A 17,879-nucleotide genomic window follows, 5' to 3' on the forward strand; every position below is an offset into this window, starting at 1 on the left:
ATTCTACAGTCCGCCCTTATTTCACCTTGCCCTCCTGGAGTATAAACTGCTCCAGCAGAGACGTGGTTTACAGAGAGCTATGAGACAGGAGGTGAGGGTGTCGTTTGGTTTTTCACTTCCTGAATTTTCTGTTTAGGTTCATCCTCACAGCTCTCATCCACCTTGTTTCCGACAGCAGCAGGCAGCTGTTATGAGTGACAGAGCTGTAATAAACCGACTGTACAGCACCTGCTCAGCAGCAAACAGGAGACGTGCACAGTTTGTGACACGCTGGTTATCATAGTGGGACATTTAGCAGCTAAATAGCCAGATATTTTTCTCGGGAGTGTTGGAGCCAAGAGGGGAATAAAGTTCTGGCTGGTAGTATAAATAATGTGAAAATCATAGTCATATGGATCCCTGGATTGGTAAGGATTGAATCCTGTTTGGGTTTTTTTTACCTAACTAGTAAATATCAGACATGATGCTCACTGTGCTGGATCACTTGCAGCATCTGAGGCAAGTTTTCACCATCTGTAAGTTCATGTACATACTGTAGTGAGATGTAGAAATCACTTTAAAACATCTAAATATCTAAACATAAGCCAAGAGCAAATGTTTGGCATTAATGTAAATGCATAAGATTTTTGTAATAAATGGGTTAACACATGCAAAAAAGCTTTTATGGGCTTTCCAGTTCCTGACTTTATATGCTGTATTTCAATGTCACATCCTCTGGATTTGTTGATTTACAGCTGTGTAAAATCATGTGTGGTTGGAATTCGGATCCAGGAAGTTGTGATTCAGGCCTCGTCGTCATGCCCTGGTTGACTTTATGGGTCTGCTGTCCAGCAGAACAGCTGCTGCTGAATTCTCTGTGCGCCTGTGTTTGTGTATTTCCGTGCGCGTGTGCTATCAGCAGTGGGGATCTCCATGATCAGGGTCTCTGCTGTAAATCAATGCCATGAATGGTGCACTAACCAAACACGGAGCCTCTCCTAATCTGGGGCTCTTCCTAGCCTCAGCACAGACCGGTCGACACTAGCTGCAGCCACAGTGTGCACACTGCTGGGTGACCACAGCCAATCAAATGATCTCATCATTGTGCCATACCCAGTCATGCAGTCAAATTATCAAACCGGGGATACTGCGTCTATGTGTGTGCATCTTAACCCGTATGCCACCGGGACGGCCCATTATCACAGTTCTTCATCTGTCAATACCAACATGGTGGAAAAACAGAAATACTTAGTTATCACGAGCTAAAATTATATCCCACAGTTGAACGTAGCAAGTAAAATACAAACTCAAGTTTAATGTGGAACTAAGTACAAAAAAAGTGTTTGTTTTAACTTACGGAAATATTTCTACATTTTTGAAAATGTGCTTAAATACACAGCTGGAGCCAGGAAGTGATTTGTTTAGTTAGCTTAGCTTAGCACAAAGACTGTAAGCGTAACAGTTACTGGTTTTACAGGGAGTTTGTGCTGTAGTATTTCTTGGTGAGCAACAGGTGGCAGAAGTGAGTTCAGAGTGTTGTAGTCTCCACAAGGTTGCCAAGCAACCAGCGGAGATGCTGCACAGCGTTGTCTGTTGCGATGGAAAAGCCGTTGTTCACCCAAAATACTTCCAGCCGGTACCTCCCTTTATACTGTAGCCACAAAATGGTGTTTTACATTTCTGTTTGTGTACAAATGAGATAAAATATGTTTATTAGTGAGCTTTATAGGCGATGGAAGGTGTTCAGCTTCAAAGCCGGGCTAGCTGTTTCCCATTGTTTCTAGTATTTATGCTAAGATAAGCTAATAATTTCCGGACTTTAACTCCAAATGTCACATACAGACATTAGCGAAGCATCGATCTGCTCATCTAACACCTGGCAAGAAAGTGAAAAATGTATTTGCTGAAACTGTTCCATCATCTTGGTGACCATGGCCCCAGAGGTTTCAGACACTAAGCATGTGATTGCATTGGAATCCACATTCACATTTCATGTCAATCTCTACTGTATCTCATCTACTGAAGGCAAAAATGACACAGTGGTATTGGAGTATGTACTGAAGCTTGAATTGTGGCTAACTTATCATGTTTATTTCCTTGTGCTCTCAGGCGAGGCAGCAGAGGCTGGAAGAGGACCACGCTGCGGTCAACGAAACACTGGATATCGCCAGAGGCTTCATCTCTGAAACAGAGAGGACTGTGGCTGAGGTGGATGCCATAGTGCAGGTGAGGCCTACATGACCGTGATGACCCGTGATTGTCACGAGGACCCACGGTGATTTCATCAGCTGGGGTCAGGGGTGGGGAAGGAAAAATCTCCAGTCCAGTGATGCTCAGGGTTTCTTTATGGCTCACTGAATGAGGGAGTACGTATCATAATCTAATCGACTGTAATATGGGGCTGCAGTATCTCAGAGCCTGCATTGAATTTATTCATGAAATGGATTCCTGAGATGCAGCCTGTATCCGATTCTAAAGCTGGACAATTTGATTTGGAAGCAATTTGTGGATTGCCAGTGATTGAATAAGGCGTGTTCTCTAACAGCTCTCCCTTTTTCGTCCAGTAGCTCTCTATTGAGTTACTCTGTGGGGAATTACAATCATCCTGAGATAACAATGTTAGCTTGGACGTCTGTGTGTGTGTGTGTGTGTGTGTGTGTGTGTGCGTGTGTGTGTTTGTGGTTTTGTGTTTTGGACTTTATGTTATCACCAGGTACAAAGATTCGGAGAATAGGGCAGAAATGTAAAGCAGTGGCATGTCTTTGCAAATAGTAAATGAAATATTTTTGTGTCTGTGTGTTTGCACGTACTGTATATATTTACATACAGAATGTGACCGAGTACCACGCAGCAATTGATGGCGCCAGCCAAAGGCTGAAGGACAAGACTGAGCGCCTCTCTCTGGCTGACAGAGATCTGGTACAGAGGGCCGACGAGCACGCCGAGGAGCTGGAGAAACAGGCTGACAAACTGGAGGAGTGAGACGCCATTTTGTATTAAACCAATCCATCACAGATAATCAGACCCTCGAAAAGAGCAAAACCAACAATGCATTAGTCCATCATCTCAAGACTGATCCACCCAGTCTGTGTCCACCCACCCTACTGGTTCCAAAAACAGAAACTTTTACAAATGAAATATACCATCCAGCTTCATTTTTTTTAAAAAGCTCCAAGAAAAACTTTATACATTCCACATTTGGTGCACTAGTGAGTATTTACATTTACACATATGTGTATGAAGTTAATTCAAAATGAACAACAGTGTGTTCAATGAATAATGAATAACAGTGTTGTTTGCTGATGTGTTTTTAACATCTTTTGAGCCTCTATGTTACAGAGGATAATATATCAGGCTCTGCAGACACACATAATACTTGTTCACAGACACATCCGTCGTTGGTTTTGTTGATTTCATGAGATTTGTAGACAATAAGAAAACTATCACCAGTCTTATTCATTCACAATAGCTGGGGCATTTAGTTGCTGCTTTTGATCAGAGTGACTTTTTAGTTTCTTTTACACAGCAGAAATTTTCACTTTGACCTCGGGACCTCAGCCACGACAGTGCAGCGAGCCAGCATGCACAGCATCTGGAAGCTGAAAGTGAAGGAATTCACTCATTTTATTATTCACGCCTGTGCTTTTTGAAAGCACAGGCGTCTGCAAATGTCGTCTGCAAAAATGCTTTACAGATGCTACAGTTTTATATGCGCCTCATCAGTCGCTGTTTGCTAGTGCTAGTTTTAATTCTACAATTTTTATTCAATCCATCAGTGACTGAAAAAACCTACAAAGTCATTTTGACTGTAAAAAAAAACTTAAAGAGAACTTAAAGCTGCAATAATTTTTTTTCTGGCCACTTGGGGGCAGCGCAGAAAGCTGAAAACACCCTGACATATCGTCACCTTCTTAGGTTGTTAAGGCCATCATGTTAGTAACAATAACCAAACACATCTAACAGAACTGGAGCAACATTACCACAGATTAGAAGTCAGTTTATGATTAAATTGTGGCCCAAAAAACAAATAATTAGCTAGAAGATGCTAAATTGTCACATACAGCTGTGGAGACTGAAGGAGTTGGGTGATTATTCTCTGTGGGTTTGTGACTCCAATCAACCCCTTTCACAGTACACCTAGTCATTTGATTCATTGCTTATATGAAAATATTGATTGGAGCAGCTTTAATTCAATATGATTTCCATGAGCACTGGGATTTCTTGATGCTATTATGTGCAATATCGCCACACTCAAATTAGACTGCAACATCTATCATCCTGTGTCCCCCAGGGATCTGAGAGAGAGCGATGCCAATGGCTTTGTGCAGAGAGCCATAAGTGCTGCCAACGTCTACAACAACATAGTGAAATACATCGACGATGCCAACATCACCTCGCTCACCACCTTCAACTTATCCCAAAGAGCTGAGGATGTACGTTATACCAAGAAACACACAGCATGCATCCGTCGAAACGCCCGTCACCATTCTGCAGCTTTGTCATGTGCTCTGTGTTTCAGGCCATCGCTGGGATCAATATGCAGCTCGGGTACCTGGTGAAACAGAGCGACAATGTTTTCAAGGAGTCTGTGTCGTTACGTTCAGAACAAATTGGTAAGGGACTTTAACAGAATGACATATCAGCTAAATGTTTTCACTGTGAATTGACCCTTACTGTATCTCTCTGTGACAGAGGTAGAGATTGAGGTGCTTGACAAGATGAAATACATCGAGGAGACCAAAGAGACCATGGACAAAAACACCAATAAACTTGCAGAAATAGTGGAGGGCATCAGTGGAATTCACAAAGGTAAGACATTACTTAGTTATTTTAAAGTAACAGTGTGACGTTTTGCTGGCAAACCCACGGACAGGCATGAAGAGCAAATTTTATATCTGCATGTTCAGTATAGAGGGAGGTCAGCAGTATGTTTAGCACAAACACTGGAGGCAGAGGGAAACTGCTAGCTAGCCAGAGCTTGCTGGCTATTTCCCCTGTCAACAAGTGTAGTCCCAGTTAGATTGTCTTTTTAATGTTTGAATTAAAGGGTCACAAGATATGCTAATTTATTGCTTATGGTTTTGCCATGAATAAGCCTAGTTCCTTTGAATTTGAATCAAAGGGTTGTTTCAGCCGGATCATAAAAGAAGTATTTTCTCCCTCACCGTATCTGACTGTGCAGACAGGTTTGGTTTTAGTTGTAAGATGTGCTGTGTCTGTGGATAATTCACAGGCTCGCTGTGAACTGATTTCACTGGAACTACTTTCTACCAAAAAAATAGCTCACAGTCAGTTCTGTGGATTGTCCAGACTCACAGGAACAAAGACATTTAGTGGCTAATTTCTTTAAATATACTTCCATTCAGTTATTAAATGATCTGACCATTTTAAGAATTGCATTTTATTGACAGCAGGACACTTTTCACCATCATCTAAATGCTCCAGGCCTTGATATATCAGAATGTCCTCTTTCTCGCCCTCTGCATCCATTACAGACAGAACACCACAGCGACTGGAGTTCACCTTGAAGGTGGCTGAGGAGACTCTGAACCGCTCAGCAGACGTTCTACAAACCGTCACCCCCATCACCAGCAAAGTGGAGGAGTGGGCCAACAACATGAGGAACGATGAATACTCCACAGATGCTTATGAACAGGCCGTTTTGTCTGCCGGGGAAGCAGGTATCACAACTTCTGCAATGTTCTCGACAACACATACACATCCTGGATATTTTAAAGATCCTCAGTGGAAAGCCTGCATTTTGTAGTACCATTCATGAGACTGCTCACTTTCCTCAATGTCCTGTATGTATTACCCTGTTTAAATTCTTATTTCCTCTCATTCAACATTGCCTGCAGTGGAGAACCTGAATGTGCTTGTTCCTGAGCTGCTGGACAAGCTGAAGGTGGTGGAGGAGAAGAAGCCCGTCAACAACGTGACCACCAACATCATGAGGATCAGGGAGCTCATAGCCCAGGCCAGGAGTGTGGCCAAGAAAGTTAGTTCATGGCTTTAAACATGCTTACAATGTGCTCAATTTAGGCCTAGGTTCCTTTTTAGGCCTGTTTCCCATTTACGAACCATCAAGGATGCATGCAGACCACCGCCACAATCCCTTCATATAGTAGCTTATACACGGACAGTTTCACCATTCACAAATGTAGCAAATTGCTCAAAACCACAAAGTTATATTTGTGTATTGTATATTTTGTATCGTTAGCATGTGTAAACTTCCAGCTGTACACAATAACAAGTCTATGAAAATACAGATCAAACTGATCACCACTGAACTGATTGTAGAATCTGAAAAATATTCACACTATTCATTGAGCATTATTAAAATCTGGGGCTCTGACCAGATTGTTGGATGCTTATGGATAGCGTGCAAGTGTCCTTCTAGAGATACTGAATATTTTCCATGGAATACTTCAATTTACGGCACAAAAAACACTCCTAATCATGATCTCACCAAAGGCTTTAAGTCATTCTGCTTGGTTTTCTACCCCAGGTCCAAGTGTCCATGAAGTTCAATGGTCAGTCCTCAGTGGAGGTTCACCCACACAGCAACCTGGAAGATCTGAAGACAGTGACATCCATCAGCTTGTTCATGAGAGTGGACCCTGACAAAGATCCCATAGAGGACCGTTTCATCTTATACCTGGGGGACAGAAATGTGAGGAATCCAGTGAAAACAAAAACGATTGCTTTGCCATTTGGGGTAATGAGCTACTAAAAAACAAATGCTTGCCACGAAGAATGCTAAGTGGATACAGCTGGGAGCCATTACATCAAGTAAAAGCACTGTGGATCTGTCGGATAAGTGCTACTTAGCAAGGAGGCTCTAGGGTGGGTATGTGGCCCGGGTCTGCTGCTGAAGCTTCACATACTTGCACCCAGAGGCCCAGGGCAGAGATGAAAGGCAGGGAGTAGTTTACGGACATGAATAGTTTGTTGTGATCACGGAGGCAGGAGTGACGGGCTTTGAAAGCGCACAGTTGCCCCTTTCAAAAGGTCTCCAAGAGACGCCTGTGACAATAGTGCATGTGTGTGCCTTCAAAGTTGGAGTTCATTTACATAAATACCGTTAGCCTCCGCCCACTGGGCCACAGAAACAGAGCAGCTACCCAATGTGAGGCCTCTCTGTTCTCTTTAACAACACTTCACCGTGGTGATCTCGCTGCCGCTGTAATCTATGCAGTGCAGTTAGTCTACTGCTTTTCAGAGCGGAATAATAGCCTCAGCATGAATACTATTATACACTATGCCCAAATGAAGGATGTTTATGTTTTTGAAAGCACTATATTTCAAGGTGAAATAACATTGAATATTGAACTCACCACGATGCAACATGCTGGTTTCTGCTGTTGTCACTCACAGGGTAGGAAAGACTACATGGGACTGGCCATCAAGAATGACAACCTGGTGTACGTGTACAACCTGGGGGGTGAGGATGTCGAGATCCCACTGGGTTCAAAGCCCGTCAGCCAGTGGCCCGCAGTCTTCAACTACATCAAAGTAGAGAGGTAATGAACTTTAGGTGTCAACTTTGGGCCTCATGTGGGAATCGCCCATACGAGCAGATTTTTTTATAGCAATACTTTAAAGTGATTCAGCAGCACTTCCCCATGAAAAGATTTTCTCCAATAATTATAGTCTGAATGAGTTCGGCATTTAAATATGTTCCTGCAAGCAACTTAAAAAAAAAGATGAAATAAAACAAAGGCACCCTGTGGAGTGTCTTAGTAGCACATAGGAGCAAAAATGACCAACATGCACACCTGCAAGCACCTCCTGCACATTAGACGTCAAGTATACATGCAGTGGCTTTTGCTGAGTAATAGTGAATGTCAACATAACTTTTGTATGTTTATAATAATCTCCACATGGGCAGCTTTGGTAACTTTTTTGTAAATGAACCACAATGGAACAGGTAGCCCTGGGTAGAAATTTAAGAGCACCTATTAGGCTAATAACATGACTTTGGTTGCTCATGCCCCTTTGTGCTGTTTGGTTGTAGGCTGGGCAGACATGGAAAAATCTTCCTGACCATCCCCAGTCAGAGCTCCACAGACGAGCAGAAATTCATCCAGAAAGGCGAGGCCCCAGGCACCGACTCACTGTTCGACATCGACCCTAGGGACGTGGTGTTCTTTGTTGGTGGTGTCCCACCAGATGTCAAGGTGATGCCTTTTTACAGACATTCCATAAAACAAATAAATCCTGATAAAAATCATCTGTTTTTTTCCTAAATGATGACATTTTGTTTTGTTTCGTTTAATTAGCTTCCACCTCCTCTGAGTCTTGCTCCTTTCGTGGGCTGCATCGAGTTGGGTTCACTGAACAACGATGTGATCAGTCTATACAATTTCAAAAAAACTCACAAAATGAATGTAATTACATCAACACCGTGCCCCAGGTACACATTTGCATGTCCGGACTAACCTGTTATTATACCTGTTGTAAGAAGTTGCTGTTGGGCCTCACCCTCACCTCCACCCCTCACTGTGCATTGTGTGCCACCTTCAAACTCCAACTGAGTACAGAGCACACAGAGACTAGAGAGTTAGTTTGTGTTGATATGATTAAACACACTTTATTTGGGGAATGTGCACAATGTGAGCACAATACTATAAACTAGATTCTGACAAATACAGAATGAGCTAATAATGCAAAATCCTGCTAAGCTGATACTTTGCTTTAGTGGTGCAAATTCCCAAACAAAGGTGCCATCAGTCAAATCCACAAAAGCAGCTGACCCTCAGTAAACCTGTTTAGTAATCCAGTCCTCTCATTTGATGCATGTCAACTGTTGGATTATTATCTGTATCACAGTCTGTTTCAAAATACTTCAAGTATCAAATAACACTTCTGCTTCTGCCCTCAGGTACAAGTTGGCATTTTCCCAGAGTCGTATTGCAAGCTACCTGTTTGATGGAACGGGCTACGCGCTCATCAATAATATTGAGAGGAGGGGCAAATTTGGTGTTGTCACGAGATTTGATATTTCAGTGCGAACCGTCGCAAACAATGGCGTCCTTTTCCTCATGGTCAATGGGGTGAGTCTGAAACCACCACAGACCTTTCACACTCACAATATAAGAATACGAATCTAACATCTCAAAGGGGGGGTTTTGCCATTTTCAGAGAAGCTTTGGTAAATGTAGAGTCTCTCAGACGTGAGGGGCCGGGTATTTCCACATATACAGTACATTACACATACAATACATCTCATTGTGTTATATTTTCTTCTCTCTAGACATAATGACAGTTGATGGAGTGTAGAAGCACGTGTAGTTTTCATTGTTCAGTGTAACTAAAATGTCACTGGTAAACCCTAATGTATTTTGGCCTCTTCTTTCCAGGATAAATATTTCCTTTTAGAGTTAAAGAATGGCTTCCTGCGCCTAATGTATGACTTCGGCTTTAGCAGCGGACCACAGCTTTTGGAGAACAACTTACCAAAGCTGCAAATAAATGATGCACGATACCACGAGGTAGATTCCTTCTTCTCATTTGGCTGCTTGGACAGTTCATCTTGAACTCATGAACTAACTGTTGGTGTCGGGCCACTTGCACAGGTGTCAGTGATCTACCATCAGTCAAAGAAGGTTATCCTACTGGTGGACAAGAGCCATGTTAAATCAATGGAGAATCCAAAAACCACTCTGCCTTTCTCGGATATCTACATAGGCGGGGCTCCCTCGAGCATTCTCAAGTCCAGGTGAGTTAAATACAGCAGCAACCAAACGTATTACGCTCAACACGACAGAGGGCTGATTTCCAGGAACTGCATGATTTTCATGTGAAGGCCAAAACACTCTACGCTGAACTGGGCATCACCCTTCTGAAACCCTAAGTGGCATCTGAGAGCAACATATTTTATTTATGAAAGCTTGAGTCCAACTTCTGCGAATGACATTGCATTGCTGATTTCTTTTCCCCTTAGGAGCATAGGAACAAGCTGTAAATGTAGCACTGACATTGACATATCACTGCAAAAAATTATTATAGCAAATAATTTTCACATCCAGACACAGAGCAGCATTAGCATTCAATTTGAGTTGTGTCTCTAACCACCTGACAAATGCTCTTTAGCAGCTAAAACAGTAATTAGTTCACTTTATCAGCAACCCGAGGAAGGCCCTTGTACCAAAATGCCGATATTTATACATTTTTCCGATTGCAAGTGTAGAGGATAGCGTGACCCATGGTCTTCTGCACACCTGCTCATCTATAGGTGTGCGAAGGTTTTGCTCCTGTGATTAGCTGAAGATCAAATGTTTTTCTCAGGGCTTGGTGGAAACCAAATCAGAGCTAAAAGGGGAGCTACATTTGACAGGTAGTCTGAAACATGACTGCAAATGAATGTTGTTCTGTCTCTGTTGAATGTAAAAAAAAGGTTTTGGCTAACATGTCAGCCATAACAACCCTATAAGCCCATCACTGTCAGAGGTGTGTTTTTTAGTTAAAAAAAAAGTCTATAATTGCAGCTTTAAAAGGAAAGTTTGTATTTCACTTTAAAGTTTCACCTCATTGCTTTGTGTTTGTCAAGAGAGTTCCTTTTAGTTGCTCAACCTGACAGTGTACAAATGGGGAAAGTGGGTAATTCCTTGAGTCTAGATATGGTTAAGCCCCACTCTGCAATTTGGCAGCATAAAAAGCATGTTTTCGACATCTCTCTGTAAGATGGTGACAGTATGTGTATCATCACAGGCCGGAGCTGTCTGCTGCCGTAGGCCTCAAAGGCTGTGTGAAAGGTTTCCAGTTCCAGAAAAAAGACTTCAACCTGCTGGAGGAGCCTGGAACCATCGGCATCAGCAGTGGCTGCCCTGAGGAGTCCTTTGTAAGTGCTGCCTAATGTACTGCACATGTCCCTCTGGGGCCAATGCTGATTGTAGGTGAAGATTAGATTGCACACACATGCAATCTCACACACACACACTTTCACTCTCAATCGAGAGAAAATAATTGGCTGTTCTAGTTCAACAGCTTTCACATGAGGCAATTGATATTCCCATCGGGGGATCACTGACCTGTAAGCTGAGCAGAGACTGAAAGGTAAAGCGGTGATGACACTAATGTGTGTTTTTATTGTGACAGATGTCCCGTGAAGCTTATTTCATTGGAGAGAGCTACCTGGGGTCCACAGCAAAGATTTCACCCTTCGACAACTTTGAGGGAGGACTCAACTTTAGAACGCTGCAGCCCAGCGGACTCCTGTTCTACCACAGTGACGGGGTAAATACTAATCTATAGCAATGGTCCAATTGCCTTAAGAATTTGGGGTTGAAACAAGGAGAATCACAAGTATCTTCTCATAAATCAAGACAAATAAAGAATTTACCAAGGATGTGTTTGTATTAGAAGCAAATCGTCTCCTTAAGGCCTTCCAATGCTACTGAGTAATAACTGTAATCTCATCATCTCCCACTGCAGTCTGATGAGTTCAGCATCTCCCTGGAGAACGGAGCGGTGGTGCTGAACTCCAGAGGCACCCGAGTTAAATCTCACAAGAAGCAATACAATGACGGAAGGACACACTTCTTAGTGGCCTCAGTGAACAATCAGAAGTAAGTGTTCAGCTTCACAGCTGCAGGGTCCTGCTAACAGCTGTCCTTTGTGTACTCCTGTGTTGGGGTTTGAGCTTAGCCAACTCTACATCACGTATCCTCTCAACTGTATAATATTAGATAGACTTAAATTTACACATATGGAGAGAGCAGAACTTCTCTTAGACAGAACAGCTCAGCTCTGGTGGTAACAAGGCTGAAAAATCATGAGCTGCATGGGTTGTACCTGCACCAGCATGTCCGCCACTGACTTTGTGAAATTCTTATTGGTACAACAGGCCAACGTATCCCCCTTCATCTGTATAATTTTACTTCATTGATAAGACCCATTAAGCCAAACAAATATTTACCTACAGCTCCTGGCATAAATCTGAGCAGAAACACTCACTCCATCAGTTTATGAAGTGGTTTATTTTAGCAAGTCCAGTTCTGTGTGCAGAAACAATCAAAGCACTAGGAGATGTGTTATATTACTGAATGCAGGTGGACATGAAGAAAACTGAAAAAAATCATTAAAGAAATCAAAAATCAGAAATATCATATTCCCATTGTATTGCCATAGAAACTACCTGTTGTCTTTGTAAATTTTATAGTGAGCTGCACACAAATTGTATGGAATTTCTATCATCAGCATGATTTATATATTCCTAAAGTGATTCGTGATATTTCTCTGTTGTGAATTTGCAGGACCTTTCATTAATCATTATATATATATGTATGTATTTATGTATGTGTGTGTGTGTGTATATATATATATATATATATATATATATATATATATATCGTACTATTTAGCAGCACACATTCTGTTATAGCTACAGGGCAGTGGTTTTATGACTTTTTTCATATGACATGAGTCGAATATTACAAGGACTGTCCGAGTGTGTGTCCTGGACAGATAATAGGAAAGAGATTTGTCTGTTAGTTGTCTGGCAGTGTGAGTGCACTGGTCAAAGCTGTGGCATGGCAGTGTGACCAAGCATAAACAGGAATTCCTGTGAGCACTGTGGCTTTGTCGGGCCTTACTATCAGTTTAACGCCATGACAGTGACCTGGAGATCTGAAGCATGACTGACTGGTTGAACTCCTCACCGTAGGTATTCACTGTTGGTGGACGACAAAGACAAGCAGGACAAGAAACGTCCATCATCAGCTACGAGATCCCCATCAGGATCTGCGGTAAAGACCTTCTACTATGGAGGGTCTCCAAGCAGCAGCTTCAAGAACTTCACGGGCTGCATCAGCTATGCCTACATCAACAGGTGAATAACCAGTGAACAGTCATTGCAGCCTGGAGTAATAAATAGTAGTTTTTTTTTCATACATCTGCAGACTGCAATTGAGATTACACTGAGAGCTTTGGACATGATTAAAGATTTGGCTGTAGTTGCTGCTTGGTGTGGAGGCTTTACCCGCTCTCCCACTACGTGAGGAAGAGACTCACAAGTAAAGCCATTAGCTGAGTAGTTAAGGACATAGAATTTGTTGCTATGGAGACCTGTCGTTGTGTTGAGAGTGTCCCGGCAACTCTCTGTCTCTCTTTCTACCTGTATTTCTGTAGACAGGACCGGGACATTGAGCCTGAGGACTTCCAGCGGTACACAGAGAAGGTCCAGACCTCCCTGCAGGACTGTCCAGTCCAGCGCCCCCCTGCAGCTCTGCTGTCAAGACACAGGGAAGACACTTCTAGAGCCAAACAGAGCCGCTCGCTGAGGGTAAGATGAAAAGAGTGCCTTCAGTAGACCCCAGTGAACACAGTTTTTTGGGGTAGCTATCCTTTTTCTTGTGGTTGCAATGATTCGGGCCACTATGACAAACAATAAATGCTCTCATAGGTTAGCAGGGAGAAGTTCAGCCTCCGTCTGGGGCTGATGGATCTGAAGAGCGATGACCAGGAGCCATCAGAGGTGAACATCCAGCCCTGCTACCTCTCCTCAAGTCCCAGAGCAACCCGCCAAGCCTTCCACTACGGCGGCATCGCCAACAGCAGGCAGCACTACACAGACATCCCAGACTCCTTTTCTGAGAGGTAAATCAAGTAAAGAACTCTTTACTTGAGGTCAAGTCTGTTCCAACGCTCACTCTGTATGTGCTTTCGAGTTTTTCTTTGAGTGTGCACGCTTGACTAAATGCACCTACCACCTCCCAGGTCCCACTTCTCCTTGTCCCTGAAGACCCACTCATCCTTTGGCCTCATCTTTTATGTATCGGATGTCCAGGAGGACAACTTCATGGCTCTGTTCCTGGCCCACGGGAAGCTCGTATACACCTTCAACGTGGCAGACCAAAGAGTCAAAATCAAGAGCGAGGAGAAATACAATGACGATGCATGGCACAATGTAAGTTATGTCTATCTGTATATATTCATGGCTGGATGCATTTTAGTTCTGCGTCAACAATTTCGTCCATGACGACCTCTCTTCTCCTGCTGAAGGTTATATTTATCCGTGATGGGAGTATGGGGCGGTTAATAATTGATGGGCTCACAGTGCTTGAAGACAAAGCTCAGGGAAGCAACGTCTCCTGGCATGTCAGCAGTCCCATCTACGTTGGAGGGGTTCCTCCTGGGAGAGCCCAGAAGAATGTTCAGGTACGGCTTAAAGTTTATGGAAGAGATTTAACATTAAAAGCATACACAGCATGGGCCAGGTGGAACGCATGAATATTCTGTAGGTCTGACGCTCTGAGTAAAACAGCAACCTCTTACAAATCTCTGTAATTTATAACCCTCTGGAATCTTCCGGAACATATATGGTCATACCAGAAGGCATCCAGCTCTGCTCAGCTTAGACTGCTGTTCCCACAGACAGCAGGAAACCAGCACTGTGACCCTCATCCCCTTAGAACTCAACAGGAAGGCATCCTCTGATTTCTTTAAAGAAGTATTCATTTTCTTTCCCACCACTCATAGTCATGTGATCCATTGTTGATATCAAAACTATAAATTAGTGCAGCTAGCCTATTTAACTAAAGTGTACAGAACTGAGCAAGGATGTGTTTATATTTGTGAATTCAACTTTTTATTTCTATGAGAAGTATCTTATTTTTTCTCCCACATTTACACCACTTAAATATGTACCTTCCTGTGATTTTGAAAACTGAATTTGATATGCGATATGCGTTTCCATGCATGTCCTTCCAGAGAAACTCTGCATACAGCTTTACTGGCTGTTTGAAGAACCTTCAGCTTGACGGGCAGTGGCTGTCCTCCATGGCAGAGACTTTTGGGGTCACTCCATGCTTCGAGGGACTCTCTGAGGCGGGAACGTACTTCTCAGAGGAAGGAGGATACGTCGGCCTGGGTACATTTCTAGACAGGCTTGTTTTTCCTCCAGTTTCAAACTGAAATTAAAGAATTCTATTTGTATTTGTATAAATGCAGAGTTTGCAAAGTGTTTTTTGTGCAATTTTTCTTCCTGAATGGAACACCACCTAGATTTGGCAGGATCTGCAACTCTTTGCGAACTGAACATCTGTTATATTACATGGCTCATTAGATTTCCTTTTGGAAAACTTGCAAGCCCCTCTGGTCTTTCACTCGTCTCGTGTGCACGAGAGAGTTTGGTTGGGCGAGGGAACATGATGCCCTCAGTGCAGCTGTGGTGAAACTGTGTCTCTGCTGAGGGGGGAGAGCGGAGGATGGGGGGAGGTGAAGGCCCCAAGTAGCATGGGAACTGAGCTGCATCTGTTAAACGAGTAATTTCACACGTGCAGACACCACAGAGAAAAAATGGCTGATTAATGCAGCAAAAAGGTGAGGACCAGAGAGGGTAAGGTACTCCCGACTCACTTTATCTTACTCTCTCTGCTTCTCTCCCTCAGATGAAACATTTAATCTAGGGCTGAGGTTCGAGCTGGTGATGGAAGTGCGCCCCCGTGTGGCATCCGGCGTGCTACTGCATGTGCATGCAGCAGAGGGCAATTTCACCATGTACATTCATCAAGGGGAGGTACGTGTTTGGCAGACTCATCCAGAAAGCTATACACGTTCAGGTCAGGTGATGCTTCTCCTGTTCAACAAGTATGGATACTTTGTTGGTGTATTTTTCCAGGTGGTGGTCCTTGTGAAAGATGGGTCTCGTGAGTTCTTCACAAAGGTGTCACCGAGACAGGGTCTGTGTGATGGAAACTGGCACAGAATCACTGGTGAGAACATGCAAATGAACACTGAAACACTAATTAAAAGAAACAGTTAACAAGAAGAAGAACGGAAAGCTGAAAAGAGGCAACAATGATGGTGATTTATTCCTCAGATATGATTCTCTAACTGCGTTCACACTGCATTTTTAAATGTGGTCGATGGCCATTCTGAACAATTTCACACTGTATTAATGATTATTGATTTTACCAAATATGTCACATGTGTGATGTTAATGCAGAAGTAAAGTAAAAATGTATTTATATAGCACCTTTGCAGGGTAGACATCTTTGTACAGACGCGCAAAGAGTAACAAATTCAATAGAAACTAAAAAAGGCAGGTCTAAGCAGGTAGGTCTTGAGCTGCAGTAGATGCCAGGGAGGACAGATTGCAGTCACAAGAGACCTTTTATCAACCAGAGTCAAAAGCTTTCCAGCAATGTTCTGCAGGGACTATGAATCGCTCATTGCACAGCTTCAAAGTTTGTCTTACAGCTCTGAACTTTGTAAGTCAAGTGGCGTGCTCAGCTGTTCAAGGGCCTGCTGCCGCTGCTGCTGCTGCTGTAAAGCAAAGATAACTATATATAATGTTGAGTATATATTGGATACTATGGTATATACAGTATTAGAATTAGCTTCACCTCCACCAACTATAATGTTAAAGTGATACTAATTAGTACTATACTTTCATAAAATGCAGGAACTGGCAAAATTTTTTCAAAAAAGGTCAAACCTGAAGCAGGAAAGGCTAACATATCCTGAGGTTTAGTCTCTAAGATGGGTCAAGCTGCAAAAACATCCTGCACTTCCCATAATGCAACCCAGTGACCCCCTGATGATGTCACTATTACATCGAGAGGGTTTTAAAGAAATCTTAAGTCGAAATTCTAGAGCTGTTTTCGTGGACCTAGTACTGCTAACCAGGAAATCATCTTTGTGTCAAATGTGTGAGGTGACCCTTTAAATCCTGCTTGATCTCAGTGATCCGGGATGCCAATGTTGTCCAGCTGGACGTGGACTCTGAGGTCAACCATGTGGTGGGACCTGTGAACCCCAGCTCCACAGATACCAGGAGGCCGGTGTTCATCGGTGGAGCTCCAGGTGAGAAATATACTATTTCTGATTTTCTCCCGCGACACTAAAATTGCACCTTTCTAATCATGTGATGCACTTCTCTCCTTCAGACCTTCTCCTCCCAAAGAACATCACCAACAGGAAGGCGTATGTGGGCTGTATGAGAAACCTGACCATCAATAACAGCCAAGTGAGCTTCAGCAAAGCTGTTCTGGTCAGTGGAGCGGTCAGCGTTGGAACCTGTCCAGCAGCATAACACTTCTGTCCACACATCACTGTCCCCAATACAGCACTGACCAAACTCTGTTTCTGTCAAAGATAACCAAGTATTGTCACTGTTCTTCTCTCTTTGTCAGATGTGTGTGCTTGTTTGTCTTTTAGTGCAATTTGGAATTTCTTCATTGTTTCGTCAACGTTAAAATGTCCCATACCAAGAATACGACCAAATCCCCAAATTTAAAAATGATCAGAAAAGAAAGCCATCACTTAAAGAGAATGTGAAGACATTTCAGGTTCAGAACAATCCTGAAGAACCGACAATGTATCCAAAATCTAGACTTCAGTTATTTCTCCATTGTAGAAGGTCTGTATAATCTCAATGGCACATTTTTTGTACAAGCTCATCTTTCCTTTTTGTACTGTTTTATTTTCTGATAAATAAAAAATATTTTACACCCATTCAAGCTTTTTCTTGTTTATCTTCATAATATTAGAGGTCAATATTGCAATAGGTTCCAAGATGCTGTGGAAAAACATGCTGTGTTTTTTTTTAAATACAAAACAACTAATACAGAATGTTAATTTGTGAATCGTGCTGACAGAGAAGGCTATCTGTTGTTATATTGTTGATTTTGGTTTTTGTTATACCAGTGACAAGTGCAAAATCATAACTTATTCTATAGTTTGTTCTTCAGTTTTCTGATCTGTTGTTATAGAGTGCTACTTGAGATAACTATGGAAACACTGCCCTCTGCTGTGTATTAGGTGGATTTTTCCAACCAAAAAGTAGACGAGGGAAAACAACGTACGCGTTGAGAAACGTGTACGTAATAAGCCAATAACGTCGTTTCCATGGTAATACGTCATCAGCACTCGACCAAACACAGTGGAGGCGCGAG

General features: G+C 42.7%; 1 protein-coding gene across 1 annotated transcript in view; it reads left to right on the forward strand.

Annotated features, from left to right (window-relative positions):
• lama4 (laminin, alpha 4) overlaps nt 1-17,433 on the forward strand; it is a 32,289-nt gene extending 14,856 nt beyond the window's left edge. The window contains exons 14-40 of the mRNA XM_041958443.1: nt 2,089-2,205; nt 2,809-2,957; nt 4,271-4,412; nt 4,499-4,592; nt 4,672-4,788; nt 5,475-5,660; nt 5,838-5,977; nt 6,488-6,652; nt 7,357-7,502; nt 7,997-8,159; nt 8,262-8,395; nt 8,864-9,035; nt 9,342-9,473; nt 9,558-9,700; nt 10,693-10,822; nt 11,080-11,217; nt 11,416-11,549; nt 12,647-12,811; nt 13,111-13,264; nt 13,385-13,578; nt 13,699-13,888; nt 13,984-14,139; nt 14,692-14,851; nt 15,372-15,499; nt 15,602-15,695; nt 16,669-16,788; nt 16,872-17,433. Coding sequence (XP_041814377.1) covers nt 2,089-2,205; nt 2,809-2,957; nt 4,271-4,412; nt 4,499-4,592; nt 4,672-4,788; nt 5,475-5,660; nt 5,838-5,977; nt 6,488-6,652; nt 7,357-7,502; nt 7,997-8,159; nt 8,262-8,395; nt 8,864-9,035; nt 9,342-9,473; nt 9,558-9,700; nt 10,693-10,822; nt 11,080-11,217; nt 11,416-11,549; nt 12,647-12,811; nt 13,111-13,264; nt 13,385-13,578; nt 13,699-13,888; nt 13,984-14,139; nt 14,692-14,851; nt 15,372-15,499; nt 15,602-15,695; nt 16,669-16,788; nt 16,872-17,017 — 3,909 coding nt within the window. The 3' untranslated portion in view covers nt 17,018-17,433. The remainder of the gene's footprint in view (nt 1-2,088; nt 2,206-2,808; nt 2,958-4,270; nt 4,413-4,498; nt 4,593-4,671; nt 4,789-5,474; nt 5,661-5,837; nt 5,978-6,487; nt 6,653-7,356; nt 7,503-7,996; nt 8,160-8,261; nt 8,396-8,863; nt 9,036-9,341; nt 9,474-9,557; nt 9,701-10,692; nt 10,823-11,079; nt 11,218-11,415; nt 11,550-12,646; nt 12,812-13,110; nt 13,265-13,384; nt 13,579-13,698; nt 13,889-13,983; nt 14,140-14,691; nt 14,852-15,371; nt 15,500-15,601; nt 15,696-16,668; nt 16,789-16,871) is intronic.
• Nucleotides 17,434-17,879: the final 446 nt, after the last annotated feature.

This window comes from Chelmon rostratus, chromosome 18 (assembly GCF_017976325.1).
Source record: "Chelmon rostratus isolate fCheRos1 chromosome 18, fCheRos1.pri, whole genome shotgun sequence".
Taxonomy (NCBI): Eukaryota; Metazoa; Chordata; class Actinopteri; order Chaetodontiformes; family Chaetodontidae; genus Chelmon; species Chelmon rostratus.